The 27,314-nt window shown below is 40.8% G+C and overlaps 1 protein-coding gene across 1 annotated transcript in view; it reads right to left on the bottom strand.

Annotated features, from left to right (window-relative positions):
- LOC149318586 (scavenger receptor cysteine-rich domain-containing protein DMBT1-like) overlaps nucleotides 1–27,314 on the bottom strand; it is a 247,983-nt gene that overhangs the window by 154,666 nt on the left and 66,003 nt on the right. Inside the window, exons 17-22 of the mRNA XM_089508336.1 lie at nucleotides 26,177–26,397; nucleotides 24,761–24,933; nucleotides 23,782–24,173; nucleotides 19,442–19,719; nucleotides 17,750–17,900; nucleotides 4,186–4,484 (exon numbers count right to left, since the gene is read on the bottom strand). Coding sequence (XP_089364462.1) covers nucleotides 4,186–4,484; nucleotides 17,750–17,900; nucleotides 19,442–19,719; nucleotides 23,782–24,173; nucleotides 24,761–24,933; nucleotides 26,177–26,397 — 1,514 coding nt within the window. The remainder of the gene's footprint in view (nucleotides 1–4,185; nucleotides 4,485–17,749; nucleotides 17,901–19,441; nucleotides 19,720–23,781; nucleotides 24,174–24,760; nucleotides 24,934–26,176; nucleotides 26,398–27,314) is intronic.

The following is a 27,314-nucleotide window of genomic DNA, read 5'->3' as shown; positions in this document are numbered from 1 at the left end:
GTATATTGCATTTTTGCATGAAATGGGAAATATGCTCTGGATGCCCCAGTTTAGTTTTAGGGTGAACTGGTGGGTTGTGGTTGTGAGAGAATGGAAAGATTGCATGCTTTCCAATGATCCTGACTTGGCAGGAGCAGTCCCAGATAATTCTCTGTTGTTTCACTTTTTCAGCTGCTTTTAAAATGTTATTATTATGATTATTATTAACCTTTATTTATAAAGCGCTGTAAATTTACACAGTGCTGTACATACAATCTTTTTAATTGGACGGTTCCCTGCCCTCAGGCTTACAATCTAAAAAGACACGACACAGAAGGAGAAGGGAGTGGTGGAGGGGAAGGGGCCTTTCTAGTAAGATAATACATATAAAATACATAGCAATACAGGAAATGATTCAATAAAACAGACAACAAAAGAAATCAAATAGCAAGTGACAATTATGCAATGCCTGGGAATGCTTCTCTGAACAGGATGGTCTTCAGCTCCGTTTTGAAGCTGGTTAAGGAAGTGATGGCTCTTGCTTGCGGGGGAAGAAGGTTCCAGGAGTGGGGGGCAGCAAGTGAAAAGGGGCGAATCTGGGATGGGGCAGAGGAAATCCTGGGCTGAGACAGCAGACCTTGACTACCAGAACGGAGGGCCCTAGTGGGAAGGTGAAGGGAAATAAGGTCTGATAAGTAGGGAGGGGCCAGCCCATGGAGGGCTTTAAACGTTGACAGCAGGAGCTTATACTGAATGCGGAAAGGGAGTGGGAGCCAGTGAAGGGATGCCAACACAGGAGAGATATGGTCACAGCGGTGGGTGGATGTGATAATGCGTGCAGCTGAATGCTGGACAGAAATTAAAGGACGGAGGTGAGAGAGAGGAAGCCCAGCCAGGAGGATGTTGCTGTAATTGAGTCGTGAGACCACTAAGGCATGAACCAGGATCTTGGCAGTAGAGGCGGAGAGATATGGTCGGATTTTGGCAATATTGTATAAAAAGAATCTACAAGCCTTGGCTGTGGTCTGGATCTGAGGGATACATGACAGAGAAGAATCAAAGATAAAACCAAGACTGCAGGCTTGCTGGACTGGTTGAATAGAAATGTTGTCCACAGAGACAGAAAAGGAGTGTTGAAGAGTGGGCTTAGGAAGAAAGACAAGAAGCTCCGTCTTGGACATGTTGAGCTTCAAACACTGATGGCGCATCCACTGCGAGACAGCTGTGAGACATGATGAAACTTGCTGTTCAAGCCTTGGAGAAAGGTCGGGGGTGAAAAGATACAACTGGGTGTCATCGGCATAGAGATGGTAGGAAAAACCAAAAGAGCTAATGAGTTTACCAAAAGACAGTGTGTAGAGAGAAAACAGAAGGGGAACAGAGCCCTGGGGAACTCCAACAGATAAGGGAACAGGAGATGAAGTCTGACCTCTTGCAACCACTGCAAAAGATCTGCCAGACAAATAAGATCGAAACCAGTCGAGAACAGAGTCTGAGAACCCAAGGTCAGAAAGTATGTCAACTAGGAGACTGTGATCAGCGGTGTCAAAGGCTGCAGACAGATCAAGAAGGATGAGAACAGAGTAAAGGCCATTAGCCTTGGCCTGTAAAAGGTCATTGGAGATCTTAGTGAGAGCTGTCTCTGTGGAATGCCTTGGGCGGAAACCAGACTGAAAGGGATCGAGGATGGAGTTGGCTTCAAGAAACTCAAGACAGTGAGAATAAACAACCCGTTCCAAAACCTTAGAAAGAAAGGGAAGAAAAGAAATCGGACGATAGCTAGACAAAGAGGAGGGGTCAAGAGAAGGTTTTTTCAGAATTGGGGAAATGAGAGCATGTTTGAAGTCCGACGGGAAGGAGCCTGTAGAGAGAGAGAGATTGAAGATATGGAGAAGCGAGGGGAGAAAAGAAGGAGCTATAGAGATTAGAAGACGAGTAGGAATTGGGTCAAGAGAACAAGTTGCAGGTTTGGAAGAGTTCAGAAGTGTAGAGAGTTCATCCAAAGAAGCAGGAGGAAACACAGAAAATTTGTTAGGGGAGGGAGATAGAAAATTATGAGCAGAAGAAGAATCAGGAGGGACTATCTCAGAGCAAATAGTGGTAATCTTAGAGATGAAATAATTAGCAAAGTCATTAGGAAAGAATGATGAAGAGACAGGAGGAGTGGGAGGTTTAAGGAAAGAGTTGAAGGTGGAGAACAAACGCTGCGGGCACCTCTCATTGGCGGAGATCAATGATTTGTAATAATTCTGTTTTGCGTGAGAAGGAAGAAAGAACAAACTTGAAATGGATAAAATCAGCCCACTCTTTGGACTTTCTCCAAAGACGTTCGGCCGCTCTAGAGCAGGACCGGAGAAACTTAATGATGGGAGTAAGCCAGGGCTGAGGCCTAGTCTTAGAGGAAGAAGTGCGTACAGAGACAGGGGCAAAGCGGTCAAGAGTCGAGGAAAGAGTGGAGTTAAATAGAGACATTGCTGAGTCAGCAGAGTCCCCAAGATTTAGGGAAGAGAGAGATGAATCCAGGGTATGACCTAGATGGTTAGAGTCAACAGATTGAAGATCACGAAAATGGCATTGAATAGTGTGACAAGGAGGAGGAGTATAGGTAAGAGCAAAGGACATTAAATGATGGTCAGAAAGTGGAAAGTCAAGTGCCAGGTAGTCAGAAATGGCGCAGTTTGCAGCAAGAACCAGGTCAAGACAGTGACCGAGAGAATGAGTTGAAGAGTTGGAATGTGGTTGGAGGCCAAAAGAAGCCAGGAGAGAGTTAAAGCGAGATGATGTGGGGTTATTGGAATCGTCAATGTGGATATTGAAGTCACTTAGGATCAAAGTGGGGACTGAATCTGAAAGAAAGAATGTCAGCCATGATTCGAAGTCCGAGAGGAACTGGGTGGCAGAACCAGGAGGGCTATAGATAACTGCAACACGGAGCTGTAGAGGAGAGAAGAGTCTAATAGGATGAAACTCAAAGAAGAGAAATGATAGCTGGGGGCAAAAGATAGAACTTGAAACTGGCGGGAGTTAGATAGCAAGATACCAACCCCTCCTCCTCGACCCTCAGGACGGCTGGAGTGGGTGAAGGAGAGACCGCCAAAAGAAAGGGCAGTGGAGGTTGTAGTATCATGGGCTGGGAGCCAGGTTTCTGTGAGAGCGAGGAGATTAAATGATTTAGAGAGAAAAAGGTCATGAATTGCAGTTGCCTTAGGAGCAGCAGAGCGGCAGTTCCAGAGGGAACAGAGGAAGGGAGACAGGGAGAGGCCAAATGGGGATCAGGTTAGGAGAAATGTGGGGAGCCATGGGAAGGATAGGATTCACTGCCCAGTGATTAACAGGGGAAGGTGTGACAAAGGCAGAGACAGGGGGAAAAAAAGGGAGAGGTGTAGCTGGCTCTCTTACTGAGGTGTTAAAGCAGTTAGAGTCAATTGCCAGCTCGGGCCTTCAGAGGAAGAGTCCAATGCAAGCAGGAGGTGGGCCTGAGGGAGCAGAAAGTCTTACTTGCTCTTCCTTCCTGTGGAAAAGTCCAATGCAAGCAGGAAGGTCTTTCAGGGCAGCACAGGTCCTTCTTGCCTTGCTTCCTGTGGGACTCTGGGAGCAGCAGGAAAGGTCTTTGCAGGCAGTGGAGAGGTCCTTCTTGCCTTGCTTCCTGTGGGACTCTGGGAGCAGCAGGAAAGGTCTTTGCAGGCAGTGGAGAGGTCCTTCTTGCCTTGCTTCCTGTGGGACTCTGAGAGAAAATGTCCCAGTTTTTCTCTCATCCTCCCACTTTCCTCCGTTGTCCTCAGTTTACTTCAGTTACTACAAAAATTGGTTCAAATGTAAAAGTAGTTTGCACTCAATTAACTTATCCAGGGGAGGGAGGTATAGGAGAGGAGGAGGTGGAATCATGCTCTTCCCAACAGGCTCAGGCAAAAGAAAACTGCTGCAGCCTTTCCTAGCTTATGTGTACTTTCTCATTAAAAATGTCCATCAAATGGCAGTACTCTGGTGTTGCTTGGCCACACATGTCCTGATTTTTATCTGTGAAATGCTGATGAATATGAGATTGCTCTTTCCTTTTGTGGAAGCATAAATACTCAACCAGATTCTACCCATAACATTAGAAGAACAAAAGCAAACTTGAGAGGAGTGGCAGGTAATGGCCTTGTCTCACTGACCAAATTTCCAGCACATTGAAACTGTGAGCCCTGACTCCATTCTACACTGTACGTGAGCAGATGACGCCAGCATCTTCAGCGTGGGAACAATCACTTAGGCCCCATGTTCTGTGTCTGCACTGGTCCAAACGGAATTCATTTGCAGTGCAGACTACATCATCCAGATAAATTGGGCCTGAGCCCTGATCAAAGTGCGCACTTCCAGGTGCCGAGAGAGCCTCTCCACATCCAAGTTCCCTGCACACAACATGTGCGTTGCTGAGGTCCCACATATCATCACAGACAGTTCCCCACCTTCGGCCGGAATACACTTCAACCCGTCCCTCACATCTGTGTCTTCCATTGACTAGTCTGAGAGATTCTTCCCAGAAAAACAAAAACAGACTTAGAGGTTATAAACTGGACATCTCATATCATGGGGTGAATGATACTCACATAACTCAAATTCTGTTAAGATTCTCAATTTTTTCTTTTTTGCTTCTGAAAAACAAAATAGCTAGGATCCAGCAGAATTTGTCCACTGATTGAACTGATTATATCAGTGGCATCTGGAGAAGACCAATTCTGTCTTGCTGGTACAAGTAGAGTCTTTCTTATCCAAAATGCCTGGGACCAGAAGTGTTTTGGATTTTGGTTTGTTTGTTTGCTTTGGAATACCTTTATTTGCAGATATGTACATAATGAGGAATTTTGGAGACGGGACTCAAGTCTAAACACAGAATTCATTTATGTTTCATATACACCTTATACATATCTCCTGATAGTAATTTTATACAATACTTTTAATGATTTGTGCATGAAACAAATTTGTATAAAGTGAACCATCAGAGAACAAAGATGGGAACATGGAAAAAGTTTTGGTCTTTGGAATATTTTGGATTTTGGAATTCCAGATAAGGGAGACTCAACCTGTACAGCTTTCCCATCCTTGCTTGCCCTCAAATCTGCTTGTGGGGTGGGATTTGGTAGCAGAGAGGGGTGCAGTAGAGAGGCAAGGGGAAGCAAGCCCCATCCTGCTAGTGGTCAGCTAGTAGGTTGATGTAGGATATAGGCTAACATTATAATCAATCAACATACTGATTCATATAAAGCCCTAAATGGCTTGGGCCCAGGGTACTTGGAGGACCGCCTCTCCCCATATAGTCCGCCCCGCACTCTCAGATCGGGTGGAAAACATCTGTTAAGCGTTCCAAAATCTAGATATACTTCATCTTCACAGAGGGCATTTTCCATCTCAGCCCCGCAGATTTGGAACTCCTTGCCCAACGAGCTCCGCTCTGTCTCCTCTTTAGATCTGTTCAGGAAAAATTTGAAGACCTTTCTTTTCCATCAAGCTTTCTCCCATGTGCCTTAATACTATTTCTTCTCTCCTCTCGCATATTGTTTGATCTACCTATTTTGTTGTATGGTTTTAATGGTATGGTTTTATGGTTGTAATATAATGTTTTTTTAGAGTATTTTGTACAGTTTTTAATTGGTTATGGGAAGTTTCTTTACACTGTTGGGGATATATATTGTTATAATTGTATCATTTATGTTGTAAACCGCTATGATCTATATAGGAATAGCGGTATATAAATAAATTTTCATTCATTTTTCATTCATTCATACAAACTGCAAGTCTTGTGTAATTGCTATAACCACTTACTATCCAAATATGCATTCAGATGTATTGTTATAGAATCAGTAAGGAAGGATTGTGTGAAAACTAATTTGCAGGAAAGTTTATTATATTGTACTTTGCAAAATATTAATTTCTCGGGCATGTTTAAGGTACATATTTATTGCATCAAAGCACTGTGTAATAACTTTACAGCTTCAGAAAACTGTGATAATCATTTTCTTGATTAGCAGAAAGAGATAAAATAGGAAGCTTGATTTCAGATAGTTTTAGAGCTTTTCCAAAGTAGTATGAAATAAATATATGGCCCAGTACATATGTGGTCTATTTCAGAGCTCCTTTTTCCAGTGGATCGTTGTCACGGCTTTGAGGTTGCCACGGCAATGATCCGGAGGAGAAAAGGATGTCCTCTGGGTGCCCCTTTCTCCTAATCTGTACTGGGCCTATGTTAGAGGTATGATTTATTAAGAGAGCAAGTGTGGTATAGTGGTTTGAGTGTTGGACTAGGATCCCAGGAGACCAGGTTTCAGATCCTCATTTTGCTGTGAAAATCCACTGGGCAATCTTGTGCAAATCATACACTCCGGGTCTTAGAGGAAGGCAATGGCAAATCTTGAGTTACATAGTTAGGAAGGACCTAAGGAATCATCCCATGGAACCCACCCTAAACTAAAGGGATCTGCTTCATACAATGACATTCTATGGCATGGATGAGTGGGGCGCTGCAGTATGGTGGCTAATCACTCCTATTCCTGAACTGTGATTTGCACTGCAAGCTGTCAACATTATCCTGTAGTGTTCCATTTGACCATGCTCAGACCTCCATCACATGGAACAGCTCCCTCAAGTTTAAGATGGGTTATAGGTGATACTTACAATCATAGCAATAGTGCTACAATCAAAAACACATAGTATAGGTTACTGATCCATAACTCCAAGTTTTGAATACACAACTGCAATGCAGCACGCTGTTAGAGCTTTTAAATCCCAAAATCTGTTCCTGTCAACTAAAGCTTTGAATCAATGGCATTTACATAAATCTTGACTTACTATTTATTCAGTAACACTACTCTAATTGGGATTAATCCTTTGACATACATCTTTCTTTTTTTTAAAAAACAAAATTAAGTATCGATCAATTACATTAATAAAAATAATAATTACCATATTGTCCTGTTGCTTTATAACCTGCAAACAAAAAAATTCAAAGAGGAAACTGTTATTATCAATCAAGTCAGCTTAGAAAAATTAAAAGAGATACAAATAAAGAATATATTGGTTCAACGATCCAAAATGTCATTTTAAAAATGATTATATTATCTATAGAACTAAAACTATTTACAACATATCCATTACAACAAAATCAGAAGAACAGTGAACTGCTAAGAATCTGTAAATGCTTGTTGGAACAATAATGTTTTCACCTGCAGGTAGGACAGCAAAGAGATGGCCAGTTGGGCCTACCTAGGAAGGGTATTTTGGAGCTGAGGAGAGACCATCACTAAAAGTGTCTGCAAGGATGGTGGGACTAAGAGAAAGCTCATATGAAAAGATATGGTCCTTCAGATAACCTGAACCCATGTTGTACAGGACCTTATAGCTCATCAACAGCACTTTGATTTGTGCTTAGAAACAAGCCAGGTAGATAACTCAGTTCAGCCGGAGACCTGCTAAAAACCGATAGCTTAAGTCTCAGTCCTGAGAAGAGGTGCAGGGCCACAATAGAATTGCTGGATTCCCATGGTGGTACAAAATTACATTTTTGTACTGTATTATTTGAAGACCTGAACCCTACACTATTCCTTTCTCCTTTCTTTTTTTTCCTTCTCTCTCTTTTCTTTTCTTCTCTTTCTTTTTTATTTTGATCTTATTTGAGCTTTTTCTGCCTCATGGCGTCACAGACCGACCTTTCATTACAGAGGAGAAAGGTAAGAATGAGTGAAAAAAAATCATCTGAAAATTTAGGATAAATTTCCAAAGTCTTATTCCCAAACCCATAAGTGACCTTGAACAGAGGTGCATGCCCAAATTTGCATTTTCAGGTGCCCACACAAAAGGGGAGCAAACCCCTCACAAAATTACATGCACATGAAGGGAAAGAATACACCAGAATGAGAATGGTAGTGAAAATAATGTGTATGATAAAGACAGTGGCTTAGAAAAAAGTGCATTCTTTTGAATAGCAAAATATTAGCAAACTATGTGAGGAACAGTGCATATAAAAATGCCTAGTAATTTTCAGGCAGGTTTTCTTTAAAGTTTGCTAATCTGGAATAGAATTTAAATGAGTTTAAGACTGAAAAACTACAGAGTGGAACTGAAACTGACAGACTAACCCACCTCTAAGAAATGAGAAAGAATTAGAAGGGGGATACTTTTCTGAACCATAAATCCCAGGGGGGCATGCCAGCTAAGGTATTCTGTGAGTTCTAGTCCAAAAAGTTATTTTTCCATGCTCTGTCTGTAATCTACAAAGAGTACAAGGAGCCACAGAGCACAAGGAGCCTGACAGAAGAAGGAAATCTGGAATGGAAAAGAATTTTCAGCACTATCAGTTCCTCCTCTTTGACCCTAGTACAAGGGCAAAATGACACAAGGCATAAAATCAAGTAGTTTAGTTTGAGTCCTAGATTTTTTACAGCTTTCACAAACCTCCAGTTCAAGGGAGAAATACAGATCAGGACCAAACCTAGGAATGTTACCTTTTTTTGAACTACAATTCCCAGAATCCACCACTTGACAAACCAGTAGCAGGTTAATAGATACAGGGAGAGAATTGCCTTCCAAATAAGAATTCTTCCCTCCCTCCATGAAATTTTCTAGCATTATAGAAGATGAGATATTGCAAATCATTCATATCTAGACTTCCTCTTTGCTGTGTTCTCATTCCCTTGGTGTCTTGGCCTGGTCCTTTTCTTTGGATGGCTAGACTGTGTCTCTGAATGCTCAACTGAAGTGTTAAATGCCTGCACTGCTAGAGGTTTGGGGGGGAAAAGAGGAAAGTTCATTTATAGGGCTGGAGTCATTATTGGGGATGGTGGTGGCGGTGGCAATGCTCTCATTTTGCTTCTCCTGTAGCAACAGTCCTGGTCATCTTAGCTAGTGGATACTATGACTTCCAAAAAATGGATCTGATGGGGCTCAGGACATTTGGTCCTGCTGCTATTTGCATGTGTGGGAATTAGCTTCTATTCCTTCACACAGTAAACTCTGCTATCTACCTTAAAGAAGCACCAAGTGAAAATATCGGATACCATCCAAACCTCTTCATCCCTGCCCATCTTCTCACTGTGACATTCCTGATTCCTGTGCCCTTCTCCTCAAGGTGTCAGGCAGGATCAAGTCAGTTTTAAAGACTGTTACTTAGAAAAGCATCTGAAATCATATTCAGTTACACTGGCAATTTCACACCAAGATATATCCCAGAACAATTAACAGTTATCTGCACAAAATATCCAAACAATTTTTAAGCCAAAGTTGCTGGACGGGGCAACTAATTGGACATTAGCCTTAGTTTGTTAATTTTGGTCAGGACCCTACTTCTGCAATTTACTTTATCGTGGACTTGGCACTAAAGCTTCTATCCCAGTGCCATTGATTAGAGATCAAATTTGTACATACATAATTTTAGACATATTCATGCAGGATTGATTGCAGCAGGGTTGATTCTACCATTGTATCTCAGACAACAACTGCTAAGGACCAGCAGAAGCAGTAGCTGTTAGTCCTCTTGAGGTGTTGATGATTCTTCAGTGTTGTGTATGCCACATAGCCTGTCCTGGGACTCAACACTACATTGCTGCCTTAAACAAGGTGGAGGACACTGTTCTGCAGATGGAGTGGAAGAATGAGCACCAATTTCTGGGACACCTCAGAAATTTTATCTTTCCTTTTTTCACTTACTTCATGTACTGGCCTAGCTTTACTCTGATGTCAGTGGTGATGGGAACTAGAATAGAAGGAGGGAGGGAGGGATTTCTGGCCACAAGTATTCAGAGAGTTGCAGAATCAACTCTAAGTATGCATTAACTGTTGAAGTTTTGGATTATATCCAATGAATGCTACATTAAGCCTTAATTATGAATCCATAAATGGTCCTTCAGTGTTGCTATGATAACAAGTGGTCTGCCAATTGTTGCAGTAAAACCACAGAACTGGAAGGATCACTAGAAGGTTTAGACTGTAGATGAACCATTCCATCTAAAATGTTTACTCAACTTCTTAATGACTTCTTCTTATGAAATAAACTCTCTTCTTTGGTTATTCCAGTGAAGAGATTTGCATACTCCCCATAAACATACTCTACTACATTTCAAAAGATTTTGAAATTATTCACTTAGATCTAACTTTCCACAGCACAATGCCAAATGGTATAAAATAACTGATCATTAAAAAAAACACCTTCCCTGAACAGTTACAAAGTGAGTAGAATAATTAATATTCCAGCAAATGTTTGCATTCCCATCTAAAGTCATTAATTACTTCAGTACGAAGAAGCCAGTTACTGAGATCCACTGGAGGAGGGGGGAATTGGTTGTGTCTATTGCTTTTAATGGGATTTGAAGATATATGGAGCCTGATCAAATGCATGTTTGACTGTTTTCACTGGGATTCTCTTGCAAATAATTGTGCATAGGATTTTAGCTTGTTTAGAAAAATATGCAGGCCATCCACCAAATGAAGACCAAATTCATAGGACTGGCCTAACTGCAGAACTGCAAATTATAATTAATTCTTCAAAAGATAGTTTACATCTGTAGATACTGTACTAAAATGTGTAAACATTTCAAATGTTGTAATATTTACTATGCAGCTCCTTAGCTCTCTGCTTCAGTTTAAGTGCCTGTTTGATCTTACATAAATAAAACAGAAGAAGAGAATGGGACAAATATCCCCATCACCATCATTGACACATTACCTGTAGCTGAAAGTAGCACCCAAAGGAAGATCACAGTGTGATCCATCTTGGGTTAAGATTCCAGAAGAAGAAAAGGAGAAGAAATAACCTTCAGACTGGATCTGCCTGACAATATATAGAGGGGCAGGGTCTGAAATGTGATCTTCCCTTTTTTACTTAGCTCATGCAGACGGAAGTTCTCTAGAAGGACATTTCCAGGTGCCAAACAATGCTTGTTAAGGTCTGCCAACAATACAAGTGCGTATCAATGCCATTTCCCTTATCTTTTAATTTTTTTTTGTACCTGTTGTATAAACAGTCTTCAGTAAGAAAGCCAGTTGTCACTCTCCCTTTTTCCTTCTTTCCTTCTTCTTCTCCTCCACTCTATTCTTACCTTCCCTTCCTTATGTATTTATGAATTTTAAATAATATGCCTGAGGTGAAATGGAACATAGTTTTGGGACACACACATGATGGTGATGAAGGATAGAGTGGAAATGAACTAATGGACTAATGGTAACTTTACTTCACCATTTCCAACAGCATTCCTTTCTCTTTCTAATACTCCACCTTCTTGTTTCTACTGTTGTCTGAAAGGGGAAACAGTGCCTAAGGTGACTCTATTACATGATTTTCTTAGCAAGATTTGTTCAGAGGAGAGTTTGCCTTTGACTTTGTCTGAGGCTGAGAGCATGTGACTTGCCCTGTTACGACCACCGGAAGTCTTCCAGATTTGTGGTGTGGGTTCCCTTCTATGGCCCCGGATGAACTCTGTCAGCCATAAGCCCAAAAGCAGCCATTCACGTACCATGATACCAGTTTCATAAATCAAACAGATAGTTTGGGAGCTGCAATCAAGGGAGAATCCACACTTCCTAGACAGGAAGGCTAGGTGATTTACAGCAGGTTGTTCTGCACCCAAGCAGGAGAGACACCATATGCAATCCCATTTCCACCTTTTGATACCAATATCTTGAGTGATCTTTTCCATGCAGATTTGGCCCCTTTTGATGTATCTTTGCCTCAGGCTATTTGTGCCTATATAAGCACCCACATTTCCTTTGTTTCCTTGAGCTGGCTAGGATTCATTGTCACTCTACGTCACTTTGAATTCTGACTAGTTCCAACTCACTGCCATTCCTCTCAGCATTCCTCCGTGTGGACGGGCACCGCCATTTTGTACGGACTCGGTCCGTACTAGAGTTGAGGAGTGTCCGGAAGGGACGCCTCTTCTCAACCCTAATACGCCCCTTTCTAACCCTAATATGCCCCTTCGGCACGTGTGTAACGCGCCTATGATCCTTACTGGTATCAAATATGCTAGATACACTACTTTCCTAGTCAATGGAACTGATGAGACTTAAGACATCTGTAGAGCCAGCTCTGCTTTACAGTCTTCTAAGGCGGCTCAGGAGCTTGTGTGCATATTTCTTAATAATCCACACCTTTTTATATTCTACATAAACTCTATTTAAGTGTTCTAAAAGTGCAGTGCATAAATGTATGAAGAGGAGGAATTTGGGACCATTTCAATCTCCTATTCCTTAAACCAAACCATAGATAAGGCTAATTCAAATATAAACAGTACTTTTTCATTTTTTTATTACATGATTCAAACTTTTCATGGGAATTCTGTAAAAATGACTTTAGCAAACAGTTTGCACCACATTAATGATTAAAGGCATGCCTAGGGATTTTTGCAATGTACACAACTAGGGTGCTTGTGTGGCTTCCAGCATACACTGGAAGCTGTGCCGGAAGGAGCACTGCCGCATGCCGGAAAAGGCAGTGGTGCGCATGCCGCCACACGCTGCCAAAGGCACAAGTCCCATTCATTTGAATGGGGCTTGTGCATCTGTGTTTTTCCCTTTCGCCGGGGGGGGGGGGGGGGCAGAATGGATCCCCACATAAGGGAAGACTGTATTTATACCCCATCTCTCCAATAAGATTGAGGCAGCTTGATGTTAAAATAGGGCAGATACTGCTCAGCAAAGCATCTATGTCTCCCCTCTTCTTTCTTCTGCTTCTCCTTCCTCAAATTATCGTTGGGGCTTGGCAGTCAGCTTTGTCCTTGGTTATAGATTTTCACATTAAAAATATGTATCAGATTCTTGTATCAGCTACTTAGGCCCTGTCTGGATGAGGCAACCCAAGGTATCCTGGCCCCAGAACTGCCCTGACCTCTTGCAACATTCCCCCTTCCCCTTTCCAGGAGGATTTGAGATATGGTTAAACAATGATTAAAATTTTTAAAGCATTAATGTCATTCAAGTTAAGAATTGAGAGCTCATCCCATTCCTTTTTTTATCACAGGGTCGTTTTTTCACAAGTAATATCCCGTCTTTCCTCCAAAGTCTTTTTATATTTGTTGTTTTGTGCCTTCAAGTAATTTCCAGTTTATGAAGACCCTAAGTGAGCCTATCACTGGGTTATCTTGGAAAAAATTGTGCAGAAGGGATTTGCCCTTGGTTTCCTCTGAGGCTGAGAGAGTGTGACTTGCCCAAGATCACCCAATGAGTTTCCATGGCCACACAGGGGTTCAAACCCTGGTCTTCTAGTGTCCTACTCCAGTGATCAAACTACTACACCACACTGGCTCCCTTCTTGTATTGTACTGAATAACAAAGAGATTAAGGCCTGTTACAGACAGGCCAAAATAAAGCTGCTTCGAGTCACTTTGGAGGTATGGTATTTCAATGATGCATGTGTCCTAAGAGCCCAAAAGCCGCACCAAAGCCACACTCCAGTCCTAAGGACTGGAATGCAGCTTTGGTGTGGCTTTTGGAGTCTTAGGACTCATGCATCATTGAAATACCATACCTCCAAAGTGACTCGAAGCAGCTTTATTTTGGCCTGTCTGTAACAGGCCTATGTGAGTGAGTTTGAGTAGGCTGCAGGGAACATTTACACAGAATAGTGTGATGGAAGGAATGTAGGCCAGGATAAAAGTCTTTCTTCTCCCCACACCCACCATTATCAAACAGACAATGCACCCCCTTATTGCCTGCCCCTGGGGAGAACTGCTCCACCTTTGGTACACCACTGATTCCTGAAAGGTAGAACTCAAAGATGAATGAATAATGATGAAATAATAAAAATCAAGGAACAGGTAAATGTGCCTGGAGCCAACTACCCTGATCCACAAAGGCAACAATGCATATTAGTTAAAGATAAGGTAGTAGGGGACAGCCAAGAATGGAAAATAGTAGAAGGAATGAATGAATAAACAAAGGAGAGGTTGCAAGAAGGTCAAGGAGATTTCAAGGCTTTGGCATTTTAGGTGGCAAAGTAGCAATGGGAAACCATTCAAGCAAAGCTCAGAACCTCAAACAATCTATGATCTATCAACAACAATCTCTACAAAAAAAAGGAGGAAATGAAAACAGAAGACTGCATTTGTAAACAGGGAATATTTACAAGGAAATTCCACAGAAATGTATTCATCACAGCCATGGTGGAGGCCCAGACAAAGGAGGATATTGCGTCATAAACATTTATTTCTGATTCATATAAAAAATATTTAAATAGCAGTTTTGTGGTAGTTTAAAAGGCAATCTTCCAGAAATAATGTACTGTACATGTATATTCTTTGATAATCGCACCACCATCAATATGTTGTTAGAATGCTGACATTAGAGCGATGAAAATAGGAACAGGGAAGAATATAGCAAAGCAGTGGACACAGCCAAAAATCAGCATAATGAATTTATGGTTTGGTGTAGACAGTCTCCTTGGAGAGACAGGCTATTTCAACTAGGGATTGTCTACACTGGCCAGAGTATTCTGGGCTGCTCCTGGAGCATTCTGGTCCCAAAACTGCCTGGATCCCACTGCCGCTGCCACCACCTTACTTCTGCACCCAGTGTTACCTCTAGCTGTCACTGCTGACACAACTTGCTTTCTCTGAGATCAGAAATCAGGTGCCCAGCGTAATCATTGCTCAGCAGAGGAAGTCATGTGTGTGTTAGGTGTTAAGTGTTAGTTAGATATAATTGTTTGTGGTTGGTATTGTGTAATGTGTTTTAATTGTGTTTAATGTATGTTTTTTTTCGGTACATGTCTTTTTCTTTTTTTTTCTTCTTGTGTTTTTTTTCCTCTTTTTTTACTCAATAAAAATTTAATTAATTTAATTTAAAAAAAAAAGAAATGAGGTGCCCAGCATTGATCACGTGGCTGAGCAATTCACAGTAATCCCATAGGGAGCATGGGCTGGAACAGCAGGACATGTGTGTAAACAGCCTGCCAAAGTCACTGCAGAGTGCCCTGAATTTTCCTGAAAAATCCAGAGCAAAAAACAAAATTGAGTTTTTAAAATCCAATTTAGGCAGTGATAGGGGACAATTCAGTGCATAACTAGCCCTACCTTGTAAAAATAGTCCACATTCGAATTGGGACTTTAGTCCTGGATTATATTGGCGCAGTACAGACTGCCCAAATGCGCCGTGCTCCCGGCGATACTAGGGTTAGGGAGCACGTACCAACCGCATGCTCCCTAACCCTAGTACGTGTGGGGGCCACCATGATTGCATGGCCCCTCCCACACATCACACGCGTTGGTGACATCGCAGCTGCACAGTGTCCAAATGGAGCTGTGCAGCTGTGACATCGCCATGCCATCCTACAGTATTTTGCTGCATCACGGCTGTGCAGCAAAGAGGAGCTGCTTCTAAGCATTCCTATTTTGCTGTGCAGCAGTACCATGCTATTTGGTTGCTGTGGTAACGCTGCGCAGCAAAGAGAGGTCGCTCCAGTCTGCCTTTTGCAGGCAGTGTGTACCAGGCCATTGACAGCTTGGAGTGAGGTTGCATAAAACCAGCGTTTTTGGCTCATGTGGACATGTCCTGGCCTAAATCCTCTGCTGAACTGGGAACTGTAGGTGCAAAACAGTACTGCCAGTGAGATCCTCATGCTGTCATTGTCAATGCTGATGGCATTAATTAACTAGGTAAACAATGTGCAGGAGGGAAGGCTAAATCCTTCCAGAAGCATGGGAATCTGCTCAACTTTTAAGAAGTAGGTTTTGCTGAAATCCAGCTGTAAAAACCAAATAAATAGACCTAATGAATCTATATAAAATTGGCATGTCAGGTCTTCCAGATAATGTTGGATTATACATCCCAGCATTCAGCACTCTTATCTATACTGGTTGAGGCAACTATCTTTGAAAGATGGTAAAGAGCTGAACTAGATCTCCCCATACAGAAAGCAGATGGATGCATAGGGGCTCAATAGACAGCTTCTAAGGGGTGGCTCCATGCTACCCCTTTCCTCGCTGGATTGGGACCATCCCCGATCTGGCCTTTCTGCCGCTTCTTCGGTTCAGTGCATGTAAGTGCTGTGCCAAAGATGCGGCATGACACCACCCGCTGTATGGTAGGTGGGCAATGTGAGGGTGAAGTTAGGGGTTGTACACTATGCCCCCACAACAGCATGTAACACTGGTCTGTACAGCCTCATAGTTAGATAAAAACTCACTGAGGAAAGGCATAATATTGACCCATGGCAGTTTGTTAAAGAAATCCACTCACTATGCAAACTCCCTCCCCCCCACTCTGTCTCCCCACGCTTGTCTCAATAGATCTTTTCAAACTCACAGTCCAGGCAGGAGAGTGGGGTGTCCTGACATGCTTCTTTTAGGACATTTCTAAGCATGCATATTGACCCATATATAAGCTGACCTTATATTTTGGAGCCAATTTTTAGGCATATTTTTCTGACTTACAGACCAGTATATATGGTAGTTGCTTTTAATTGTTCTCTAACTTTATAGGTGACTGGTTTTAACCTGTATTTTGCTTTAACTTCTTTTTTGAGCTTACAGAATCAATGCATTTTGACACTGCAAAATTAATGCAGTTTGCCATTGTTTTAACTCTCATGGCTCCACCCTATGGAATCCTGGGATTTGTAGTTTGTTGTGGCACCAGAGCTCTCTGACAGAGAAGGCTAAATATCTCCTACAATTACAAATCCCAGAATTCCATAATATTGACCCATGGCAGTTAAAGTGATGTCAAACTGCATTAATTCTGCAATGTAGATGCAGCCCTTGTGTCTTATAAAGGAAGAAAAGCAAAACATAAATAAAATAAAACAAGTGAAGCATTCAGCTTGCTTATTACCATTACATGCTGCTATGGAAAATTTACCAGGCAATAAACCAATTAAAGACATTTAGCTTACTCTTGGGTTGCTGCCTCATCATCTTGCCTTGTCTCACACCTGAACCAAAGCTAGACCTGACAGGTAACATCTCTTCTGTTATTTTTGAAAGGAAGCAGAAAATGCATAATACATAATACAACACATAATTTGCCACAACTTCTTTATAAGATGCTTGATATTCGTAATACAAAATACAGTTTTCTACATTTTACAGATATATTCTTAAAGAGTTTCTATCAGAGTGCACCGAGTTGACATGTCCTGTGTATCGCCTTGATATCTGTTATATATTAAGAAATTCTTTAGTATTTCTCATATTGTCCAGCTGTTCAGTAAAGTCAGAATGGAAAGAATAAGATCACAATGTGGCTTGTCATAAAAAGGGTTCCCTCAACTAATGGCAGTACTAAACTATCAGTGTTGTATAAAGCATGACAGAAATTGGCCAGCAATCTTTCTCCATCAGATTAAACTACCAATGAAAAGCTTGAGATTTACATATCAATCTTTGATAATTTTTTTATTTGAGTCTAGTGATATAGTTCAGGTCCACACTAAATCTGAAATTATTTGTATACAATGACGTTAGCAAACTAAGTACTATTAATTTTCATTCATTCAATGGAGAATGAAAGACGTGTTTCAAGTCTCTTCTAGATAACAAATTTCAGATAAGGGAGCTCAGTGTAACTTTCGAGTGCTTATTAAGAGTGGATCATGCACAATATATTTTCCAGTTCCTATATTTTCATAGAAAAGAAAAATCAAGGTAAATCATGCATATGTGTCTTACAGGTACTGAGCATACAGCTTAGAAAACCTGTTTGCCAAATGTCAGATTCCCCAACAAGCTAACAACTGTATCATTCAAATAAATTAGACATAGTTTAAACATGCTGAATTCTCTGCTGCATATTGTCCCAAAGTTCTCACATTATCTCATAGGGAACTGGTCTTCTCCATTTATTTCTCAAAATAAATCCTCCAAGAGTTATGACAGCAACTGCTAAGACAACAGCAGCGACTATGTAGGGTGCATGGGAATGGTGGGTTTCCAAATTTCCTTGTAGCTGTTGTTCTGTCTCTGCAAATCAATAAGAAAGGGTGCGATGGATTACATGCTTGAAGTGCCATCAAAATGTATAATTCTAACCCCTTCTCCCCAAAGGTCTACAGGCCACTGACTTACATAATACCATTTTCTATAACACTTTCTATGAAATGGAAATATATGCCTCCTAGCCTCTGCATACTACATGCCTGTTGAGGACAATCTATCACTCTTCTAGGACAGTGATCCTAACTGGAATTAGCCATGGGCTGAAGGATGGCTGTGAGGAGCAAATAACTGTTGGGAGTTAAGGTTGCAGCTGCACTGCAGAAATAATGCAGTTTGACACTGCTTTAACTGCCATGGCCCAATGCTATGGAATCCTGGGATTTATTTCTTGTGGTGTCAGTGTTCTCTGGCAGAGAAGGCTAAATATCTCACAAAACTACAAATCCCAGAATTCCATAGCATTGAGTCATGGCAATTAAAGTTATATCAAACCACTTTATTTCTGCAGTTCAGATACACCATAAACTCTATGTTTCTGTTGTGGAGTGGAGAAGGTAAACTAAGGAGTGAAACAGGTGTCACAAAGGGGCAGGTTAAAGTTGCTCCCACCCAGAATGGATGGGATAACCTGTAGGGAAGAGGCATGAAGTAGAATTAAACAGGGATAGTCAAAGATATTTTGCCACCTGAGGATAGAGGCTGACTCAAGTGGCAGCTGAATATTCCACACTGGAGACAAAAATTTCCATCACCACATTTGAGGGCAGCAGGTTCACTTAGGGCAGGCTGCATAGCCCACAATGCTCTATCTTTTAATTGCTACCCACCTTCAGCATCTGTTGCTTGAGACAACTGCCTCATGTGGTAGAGCCAGCCCTGGCATTAAGAAAACATTTGGGAAAGTATGATTGTACAAAGAGGTATTATTGGTGCTCCTATGTCAATGGGGCAGTGAATCTGTTCTGAGTTTCACCCTGAATTTTAAAGGGGCTCTCCAACTATTTAGCAGGTACCGTTTGACACACTGGACTTTTCCTTTCAAGTTTTTAACCATAACCTGGAGCAGCTTCACTGCCTCTCTAATACGGAAGTCACCGGTTATTACTCATTGGATGAGGGACGAACTAAAATACACCAGAGGCATCTTATAATACTGGCCAAGGATGAATCTATGCTGTAGAAATAATTCAGTCTGAAAGCACTTTAAGTGCTGTAGCTACATTCTGTGGAATCCTGAAATTTATAGTTTTACAAGGTCTTCAGCCTTCTCTGCCAAAGAGTGCTGGTGCCTCACAAAACTACAAATCCCAGGATTCTGTAGGGTGTCAGTTAAACTGATGTCAAACTGCATTCTTTCCATGGTGCAGATGTGCCCTAAAATACTGGTCCTAATTCTAATTTCAAATTATGTCCTGCTTTGTAGTGCTGCTGCCTCTCTCAAAACCACAACTCCCAATGTTGGCTCTGCCTTAATCTTGCCTGTCTCAAACAACTCAAGGGATGCATGCATTAAACTATATTGGAAAAGTGATGAAAGAACTCTAATAAGTATTGCTTTGGTTTACCAAAATTTCTGCTCTGAATGCCATTCCGCTGAAGTTCAATTGGTCCAATAATGACATCAACCTTTTCTTCATAAGAGCCCGTATCTCTCTTAGATCTAGACTCATGAACACAACCCTGATAGCATCTGGAGTTATAGTCATAGGCTCTGCAAACCACCACTTTACACTGCAGGTAAACGGATGGATAGTGACGAATGAAATCAAAGGCTTGGAAGGAGAACCGAAGGATCTTTCTATCTGGTGAACCATAAGTCGCATAGGTCTCATCTTTAATGCACCTGCATGAAAATAGAATGGAATAATATTACACTGCACTAAATGGTACTCTTAATTACTATATACAATAGTGCTTTTTAAGAGGACTGAAACAAAACATACTGTAAGAGTGGCTTACTTGAGGCAGCTATAAGAGTAAAACCATTAAATTAATGGTAATGAAGTTAGTTATGATGACTAGCTTACTTCTCATTTATTTAAATGGGTCTACTTCAGATCTGAGTAAACCTGGTTCCAACCCAATATAAATATAAACACACTTGATTCCAAGAACATATTTTCATGGTTAATTTGAAATGTGTTTCATTTTGCACATTAAATCTTAATTGTTAAAAAATTAAAAAAACGCATACTATAATAGGCAATGTTTTTCAGTTTTTCTCCATTGGAAATATTTAGTACAAAAAGACATCTGGCACAATATGCATATCATATCAGAAATGGAGAATGGGTAAACTAGCAACCCTTCTCTCCCCAATTCTAGGTAACATACAGATTCTAATTCTGTGGCTGAAGAATGCATAATATAGTTTTGGTACTGAAGCTGAGAGGTCTGCTGTCCAGATGGAAGAGATGTCTCAGGAAACATAAGTACACAGAGCTCTTTAGAAGAGGAGCAGGATGAACTTCTTGTTATGTGCCTTCAAGTAATTTTCTACTTATGGCAACCCTAAGGTGAATTTATCATGGGGTTTTTTTCAGCAAGATTTGTTCAGAAGGGGTTTTATCATTGCTTTCATCTGACACTGAGATTCTGACTTGCCCAAGATCACCTGGTGGGTTTCCACAGCCAAGTAAGGATTTGAACCCTGGTCCTCTGGAGCACTAGTCCAGCACTCAAACTACTACACCATAATGGTGGGGCTTTTTAGAAGAGGAACAGAGTACATATCCATAGGTAAATATTATTTTTAGATGAATTCCATTTTAAGGTTTTCACCTTCCTGATTTTTTTTAACCATGCCTTTAATCTTTAAGTATTTTTTTAAAAAGCTCTGTAATCATAACCTTTACAATGACTGTTGCATAAGGCCATTTCAGTACCAAAGATAAACCCTAAGTTTCACTTTCCTGAAACTAGTTATTGCAAATACATGCCAATTTGTCTCTCTATAATGTTGGATGCTGATTCAAAATTATCCACCACCCGGAACAAGGAACAACTCAGTTAATGCAGAGGTGTTGTTGTTTTTAATAATGCATAAAAATGTTTCATGCAGTCTTTGTCTTACGAGCCTCTGATTTTAATCTCAAGGAAACTAGTAAAAAGAATTTAGATATAGCTTCTTCAAAAAGAGGAAGGTATGAAATCCAGCTAAAGGAAGATTTGATCTATCAACACTACATAATAGTAGCTTGATTTTTAAAATGAACTACCACTCTAAATAGAACATTCTAATTTTCTTATTGCAGTAATCTGCTATTTTTTTAATAGTTAGCTAAATTACAGTGAGCATATAGCGCTTCCTATACTTGTTACTGGACTAATTTGAGGATAAATTCCATGCTATGTTTGCCTTTTATTGGGTGACCAGATGGGCACGTAAGTTTGAGCTACATAGCTACATATCCACATAATAAATGTACAGCAGTATTGTGCCTGTGCGGGTATAAGCCTATGGAGACCAGTTACATCAATAGGTTGAAACAGGGTGGGACTTCTTGTACTCATATACAGCATCTCAGTCACTATGATGGGATACAGACCGCCCAAAAAGGGCGGTCTCCCACTGCCCTGGTTTGCTCCGCGAGGGAGCCGCAGCGGACAAACTGCGCAGCTCCATCGCAGAACAAAAAACCTGCAAAAAGCGGGTTCTTCTTGCGGCACCTTTGTGATGCCACAATGTGCCAATGGTGCACTTGCAGCATCACAAAGGTGCCAGGACGTGTGGACACTAAGTGTCTGTCACGTCAAAATGGTGGCGCCCGTGTGTACAGGGCGCCACCATTTTGACACCCCTGTCACGTGCTAGGGGTGAGACCAATATGGATGGTGCATCCTTAGCCAACCCCTAGCACGTGATGGGAGCTCCACAAAGGCCTGTCTAAATCGGGCCATAGATTCAGACTAAGAGCCATGTTGAATGAAGGCCCATTTCCCCCTTCTCCACTGCAATTTCGGGCGGGGGGGCAGAGAGAAATAGCAAGATAAAGCTTAAAACACTTTCCCACTTCATCACTTCCCCTAAAGGGAACTTCCATCAAGTTTTCAGGGCACTCAAGACTATGGCTCTTATCACACAAGCAAAATTTGAAATTATCCCAGGGTCAATGTGAAGGCAGTGCAGGGGCAATCATGGGGTTTCAATCAGGAGCCATCTTAAACACAATTGGGGGTCATTCCACGGTCATTCCAGGGTTAGGAAAATCCTCTTTTCCCCCAAAATTACCTAACCCTTGATTAACCTTGGAATGATCCCCGATTGTGTTTAGCATGGCCCCTGATTGTGTTTGGCGTTGTGTGATAAACAAGCTTGAAACTTTAACTAGCCCTGGAATGACCCTTGATTGTGTTTAGGATGGCTCCTAATTGCACTTGGTGTCGTGTGATAAACAAACTTGAAACCCCATTATTGCCCCAGTATTGCCTTCACATTGTCTTCATATTGACCCTGGGATAACTTCAAATTTGCTCATGTGATTGTCCCACATGGCCATTGAAATGTCTAGTTTCACATTCTGCCCTTCCTTACTCTCACTACTAGTACAGTGCACACATGTTTCCCCACTCTCCTTTGGTTACTTCCCAGAACATGTTTTTGTTACCTAGAAAGATGCACATTTGTGCCAAAGTAGGGGGTTATTTAGACCTGGATGTTTTGGACTTCATCTCCCATAAGCTTCTGTCACTGGCCATGCTGGGTGGGACCAATAGAAGCTGGAGACTGAAGCATCAAGAGAGCTAAAGGTTTGCCACTCCCATCATTGATAGGCATCCCAAACAAATTCTGAATCAATGGTTTACTGTTTTTTTGGACTTTAACTCCCAAAAGTCCTACCCTGCTTGACCAACAGTCAGGAATTCTGGGAGTTGAAGTCCAAAGCATCTGGAGGACCAACATTTGGGAACCACTGCTCTTAACAGAGATGAAACAATACATTCTGAGAAGCATGCAATTAAGTGGTATATATCTTTCATCTTTTTTCCATTATGAGTTAAACTTTGCACAAAACAATCTGTAGTGGCTTGACTGTCAAGGCAAATCTGAAGATGCATCCAAACTATGGATTACAAGTTGGCTGTTCCAATCCTGATCCTGCTCAGGGTATGAATCCTGCCTTGGCCATGTAAATGCGCTGGGTGACCTTAGGAAAGTCACACTCAGCCTCAGAGGATGCCAATGGCAATCCCCATCTGAAGAAACTTGCCAACAAAACCCCAGGATAGGTTTGCTTAGGGTCACCATAAGTCAGAAACAACTTGAAGGCACACAAGAACAACAACAACAACAATAAAATGGTGGGAATAATTATTTTTGCATGAATACATGCTGATGCAATGACTTGTCTAAGCGATTGTGTATGATGGCAGTATTACATATATTTAATCATTATGTGATTTGTTTTCTTGTCTTTTGTATTCATTCTAAGGTTTAAATCCCAGAATGAGCCTAATGATTGCTTGATGGTTTTCTTAATTTGCCATCTCTGATTGGAGTGCATAGAAAGTCACAAAGGGTTGTTGAATATTATAACTATGTATCGTATATCTAATGAGAGCCAGTATGGTGCAGGGCTTTGAGTGTTGGATTACTACTCTGGAAATCAGGGTTCAAATCCCTGCTCAGCCATGAAAATCCACAGGGTGAACTTGGGCAAGTCACATTCTCTCAGCCTCAGAAGAAGGCAATCACAAATCCCCTTTGAACAAATCTTGCCAAGAAAATCCTGTGATACATTCACCTTACGGTCACCATAAGTCAAAAATAAATTGAAGGCACAAACCCCACATCTACTATTATACCATATACAGATGTTTTGAAAACTAAAAGCATCAAGAGTTCCATGTTGCCTATAGAAAATCAAATAACCTGAGAGACAGTGTTAGAAAGCAAAGTCCTTACCCATTCTCGATGATAGGATATGTCAGTGTTGTAAAATCATAGTAGTAGGGTGATGCTTTACATGTGTCCAAAAATAACTGTAGATTTGAGTCAGAGCTATGAAGATACATTTGCAAGTATAAATTCTGTCCCAATAACACATAATAAGGTGTTTCATTCACTGGATTTAAAAAGGATGATGAGTCAAAAAATGTAATATTGACACTATATTGACCATACTGAGTTTCATTGAGCTCTTTTACATCATTAGAAACAATATACATTGTTTCTATCCAAGTGTCTTGCAGCATCTTGCAGCTGACATGCAAGTGAAGATCACTTTTCCTTTTAATTATGGTTCCTGGAGCAGATACTCTGATCAGGTTTGAATAAATAATTGTGTCAGCATCAGCCTGTTTAAAACATGAACAAAATAATATTTCTAAGTATGAATGCTTTATCTTGCCCATTATTATCATTACATGCAGAGTACCATAAAATGGTGAATAGTCTAAATGCCAAATGTATTTAGACGGAATGTGAATATAGTCACAATGGAAAGAATGGAAAGAACATTAAAAAATATTCCCAAAACCCCTGTGGATACCATAATAATAACAAAAATTAATAAAATGTATTTATATCCTGCCTCTCTACAAAATGCAATTAAGTTGGCTACCAAACTCAGTGGTTGCCCAAGTCCCATTAAATACAATTCTGTAGTAAAATGGTATCCCTTATATAAAATGGCAAAATCAAGCTGAATGTATATATTTAAAAAAAATATTTTCAAGCCATGGACGCTTGAATCTACGAATAAGGAACGTGTGGATATGGAGGGCCAGCAGAATAGATAAAATGGCAATATTCTACATCAGCAACTTAATTAAACATTAGATACATTAGGTATGTGTTTAAGTTTGGGAGCATATTTTTAAAGAAGGGAGGGACAAAGAAACAGAGGAAGCCATGCAATTAAAATGAATTATAAAGTCCATACATCTCTTCTGGTTTGACAGCCATTGTATGGTATATTAAATATCACATAATATGGTGTGATCTTTGGTCTGCAGGATACATCGGTCAAGCTGACATCCCATGGAGAGTAGCCACCAGCATTCAGATATTGTCTACTAATGACAGCTTGCATATATTCTGGTAAACACAGAAGATCTGGAAAGTGGGGAAAAAGAAGTTTCATTAGTTTATAGTTTTTTGTGGGTTTTTCAGGCTATGTGGCCATGCTCTAGCAGAATTTCTTTCTGACGTTTCACCAGCATCTGTGGCTGGCATCTTCAGAGAATGCTTTGCCTGGAAAAATTGGGTGTATATATACTGTGTGAGCCTGGGAATGCAGGGGTGATTTGCATGTGCATTGTTCTGTTGCTGATGGCAGGCCTCAGGCTGGGAGGCTAATGCAAAAGAGGATTAATGTCTGCTAATTGGTGATCATTATTTGCTGGGAAAGCCCCTGACTCTGACTGGTTTCCCATTTGCAATTGCTGAGTCCTTATTTTGCTATTCCTCAGGACTGGTAGCCAAATTTTGTTCACTTTAAGGGTTTCCTCTTTTCTGGTGAAATTGTCCAGGTGTTTGTGGATTTCAATGGCTTCCCTGTGCATCCTGACTTGGTAGTGGTTGGCATGGTCCAGAACTTCAGTGTTTTCAAACAATATTTTATGCCCAGGATGGTTTGTGGCATGTTCTGCTACTGCTGATTTTTCTGGCTGGCCCAGTCTGTAGTGTCTCTCATGTTCCTTGATTCTTGTTTCATTAGTTTACTTTAACAAATAAGGTAATACTTTATTTTTGCAGTTGTTTTCTATATAGCCCCTTCAGTGTTTCCTGAACTGTGCAGAGTTCCCTGATTCTCTATACTGTGATTTATTACATTGCAGGGAGCGTTGGGAGGTAAGTACTGTGGTCTGTGAGAGCATCTTATCCTTGCTTAGCAAATGAGGATGGCTAGTTTTTCTTAGACAAAGCAGCTTCTTAAACTACTTAAACATAAAATGGATTGACAGCATTATGTTCTCCCATGCAGTAATATGCATTCCCCCCCCCCCCCGTACTCTTCCCTTTCCATTCCGTTCCGTTCCACTCTGTTCCTATTCTCCAAGCCCCATGGAATAAACTTATATAAAACATGAAGCTGTATGTGCATAGTCAGCGTCTAAAACTAAATGGATCCTGACTTGGCCTGTGGATCAGCAGTGGATCACCTGGGACTAGGTAAAGCACTGATTTCACCAATGTATAATCTATGGACCAGCATTGCATGATTTTCCATACTGATTATATAATAAATGTGGAATAATTAGAAACAATGGTATAACAGAAAGCTATAGGATTAACAAACATTACCAAATTAATCATACAGAAGATAGCTGCGAGTTTTCAATAATGTTTCACTTACTTGTATTCTGATCTGCTGGGATAGTGTAATAGGTGGCATAAAATCCTCTGGCTGTGATACCAACATCGCTGTGGAATCTAACAGCCATCATGTTAGAAGTTGATGTAAAAGTATGAAAGGAGCCATAACATATCCTCCCAAGCAGTGGAGAAGTACGGTGTGGTCCATCATAGATTTCTATATAATCACATGGGCATCTATATCTATCACATATTTCTAGTCTGAAAAGCAAGCATGGACATAAAACTTATAGGCTTTATGTTAACTAATCCTAACAAAACAGAATCGATATCTTGAACTAATTCTTTTATACTGAAGTTCCATGAAAAAATCTTTTTCTGTACTGAAAACTGATTTTCTCGGATACTATATTAAGAGTGAGCAATCTTATTCAGGATTCATTGAAGGATATCCTGTCAGGGTCTGCCTGGCAAAATTAAGCCATGCCAGGGCCAGTTATACCAGAAAGCACAGCCTTAATTCTCTATTCATTTTCTCTTTTTGCCTGGCTTTGTTTCAAAGAGAGCTACAAAATCTCATTTCCCTCATTTTTTCCCCCTTTCTCAAATTAAACAGCATTATGGTCCTTAGCCACTCACCCACTGAAGTAAGTAATCCAATAATTGGAACAACCCCCATCCGGGGGGAGGGGGGCTTTTGCAAACAAAAAGGAATTAACCTAAATTATCATCAGAGTTCAGAGAGGGAAGACTTTTAAAATGCCTTGAACATGTGAACTAACAAGGAAAGAGAAGATCTGAGTACATTTGGATGCCATTATATCAGCACCGAGTAACTGCAGCATTCCTCATCACATCTGAGACACAGATCTAGGCAGAGTGATTCCTGACCTTGAACACAGATGGGAAAGTAGTCAGCAAGGGCTTACACATTTCCTTCTATATCTCTCAATAGAAGCCTTACCAGAATGAAAATGGGAGGGGGGTCATTATTACCCTTCACTCTGACCCTGTTTTAACTTTTGAAGAGAAAGAAAAGACCAAATAAATTTTGGAAAACCTCATTTCATACCCATCCCACCAAACGTTCTTCTCTTGCTTTCCTTTTCACCTTCCCTTATCTCATCTTTTTACTCTCCATCTTTCTTTAGGTTATTGATCCCTACAGCTAGGGTTGC

Source organism: Sceloporus occidentalis, unplaced genomic scaffold (assembly GCF_023333645.1).
Source record: "Sceloporus occidentalis isolate IW3139 unplaced genomic scaffold, rSceOcc1.0.p SCAF_2, whole genome shotgun sequence".
Classification (NCBI taxonomy): domain Eukaryota; kingdom Metazoa; phylum Chordata; class Lepidosauria; order Squamata; family Phrynosomatidae; genus Sceloporus; species Sceloporus occidentalis.
This window is presented reverse-complemented; position numbering and strand designations above follow the sequence as displayed.